Source organism: Emiliania huxleyi (assembly GCF_000372725.1).
Source record: "Emiliania huxleyi CCMP1516 unplaced genomic scaffold EMIHUscaffold_3331, whole genome shotgun sequence".
NCBI lineage: Eukaryota > Haptophyta > Isochrysidales > Noelaerhabdaceae > Emiliania > Emiliania huxleyi.
In genome coordinates this window covers 1-2006 of record NW_005199495.1, presented here as the reverse complement: position 1 = coordinate 2006, position 2006 = coordinate 1, and the positions used below count along the sequence as shown (strand labels likewise).

Genomic DNA, 2006 nt, shown 5'->3' with positions numbered 1-2006 from the left:
CTGGCAGCCGACTGGAGGCCGCCGGCGGTGCTCGACGCTCAGCGGCTGCGGCTCAAGCCCGAGCTGCAGCCGCACCTCCGAGATCGCGGAGCGCGACATCGCGCGCGCCAACTTCATGGCGCCCCCCCTCCCCTCCCCCCCAACACCACCACCCCCTTCCTCGCAGGCGGCGGCCCTGGACGTGACGGTGGCTGAGGAGGGCAAGGTCAAGGAGCTGGTGCAGCTGCAACCGCCGCGCGGGCCATCCACCGCCGTCCCCCCTCCTCCCCAGCGCGGCCTCTCCCGCCCCCAGGTGCAGTCGCATGAGCTGTGGGCCAAGCGAGCGACGGGCGCCTTTGTCAAGCGCGGCTGCGGCGCCAGCCTGCTCGAGGCGCTCACACACCGCGGCGAGCCGCTCGAGACGACGGCAGAGTCGGAGGACGGCGGCGGCGAGCAGAGCGGCACGACGGTGCCGCGGCCCTAGAAGCCGGGAGGCGCAGCCGTTGTAGCTCCAGCCAGCGCCGGAGAGGGCACGTGCTGTCTGCCGCCTGTCTCCCGCCGCAGTCACTTGCATTCGTAGCCCGCGTGCGCACGCGGCGCCCGGAGTGAGCCTCTGCGCGAGAGGCCGCACGCCCGCCCCCTGATGGCTGCTCTGCGAGTGCTGCCCGCCGCAGGCCTGCTGCTTCTGCACCGGCAACGACGCGGCCACCACGTCCAAGTTCATGATCGGCTGCGACGCGTGCGACCGGTGGTACCACGGGCCGTGCGTCGGCGTCGACAAGAAGGCCGCCGACCAGATGACTGAGTACGTCTGCCTCTTCTGCTGCCGCAAGAGCGGCACGCCGTACAAGTACGGCCCCCCCGAGCCGGTGCCGAAGATGACGCGCCGGCCGCGGCTGCGCCAAGTCGCCGCGCTCATCGACGAGGCAAGGGCAGGGCCCCGCGCCGCACGCCCCGAGGAGAGTTGTCAACGAAGATCCGCCGTCTCACTGATGCGCAGGCGGGCACGATCCGAGATAGGGGGAGATACGGGGAGATAGAGGGAGATATGGGGAGATCTTGATGCGCAGGCGGGCACGATCCGAGATAGGGGGAGATACGGGGAGATAGAGGGAGATAGAGGGAGATCTTGATGCGCAGGCGGACAAGATCCCGCTCTCCATCCCCGAGGTCGAGCCGATGCGGCGGCTGATGAGCGAGGCGGCGGCGTGGCAGGCCGAGGCGTCGGGCGTGCTCGAGCAGGCCACATCTCCCCAGATCTCCCCAGATCTCCCCAGATCTCCCAAGATCTCCCCAGATCTCCCGCACGTCTCGGAGCCTCGGATGCGGGTTGCAGACCCCTATCTCCCCCTATCTCCCCCTATCTCCCCCTATCTCCCCCTATCTCCCCCTATCTCGTCGGGCGCGCCCGAGCAGGAGGGCAGCGCCGCACTCCCCGCCTCCAAGCTGCTCTCCGTCATCGCGGCGGGCGAGGCGTGCGAGGTCGAGCCCGAGCTGCAGTACCCGACCGACCCCGGTTCCCAAACCCAATTAAATGACGTAGGCGTGCGAGGTCGAGCCCGAGGCGCTGCCGGCGCTGCGCAAGGTCGCGGCGCAGTTCCTGGCGTGGCAGTCGCGCGCGCGCGCGGTGCTGAGCGGCGAGCGGTCGCCCCTCCACTAGTTCACAGTCTTAACGAACTGTCATTCTTCATGGTTTAGGTGCTGGGCGGCGAGCGGTCGCCGCGTCCTTAGCGACCAGTCTTCACGCACCGTTGTCGCCACATAGGTGCTGAGTGGCGAGCTGTCGCGCGACGAGCCCCTCGCACCGCACGAACTCGAGGCGGAGCGGCGGCTGCTCGCCGAGGAGGCGGAGGAGGGGGGCGGCGGAGGAGGGGGCGGCGGTGGCGGCCAGGGCGGGCGAGGCGGAGGCGGAGGCGGAGGAGGCCGCGGCGGCGCCGAGGCGGACGGGGGCGAGGCGGGCGCGGCGGGCGCAGGCGGCGGCGGCGGCGGCGGCGGCGGCGAGGGCGACAGCTGACGAGGGCGGAAGG

The 2006-nt window shown here is 71.3% G+C and overlaps 1 protein-coding gene across 1 annotated transcript; it reads left to right on the top strand.

Annotated features, from left to right (window-relative positions):
* Nucleotides 1–166: 166 nt before the first annotated feature.
* EMIHUDRAFT_255328 (hypothetical protein) lies at nucleotides 167–1710 on the top strand (the record flags this gene model as incomplete). The annotated part of the gene is made up of 7 exons (XM_005773581.1): nucleotides 167–217; nucleotides 293–448; nucleotides 654–884; nucleotides 1120–1209; nucleotides 1396–1461; nucleotides 1523–1606; nucleotides 1678–1710. Coding segments are annotated over 7 exons (711 nt in total), but the record flags the coding sequence as incomplete, so codon positions are not given.
* Nucleotides 1711–2006: the final 296 nt, after the last annotated feature.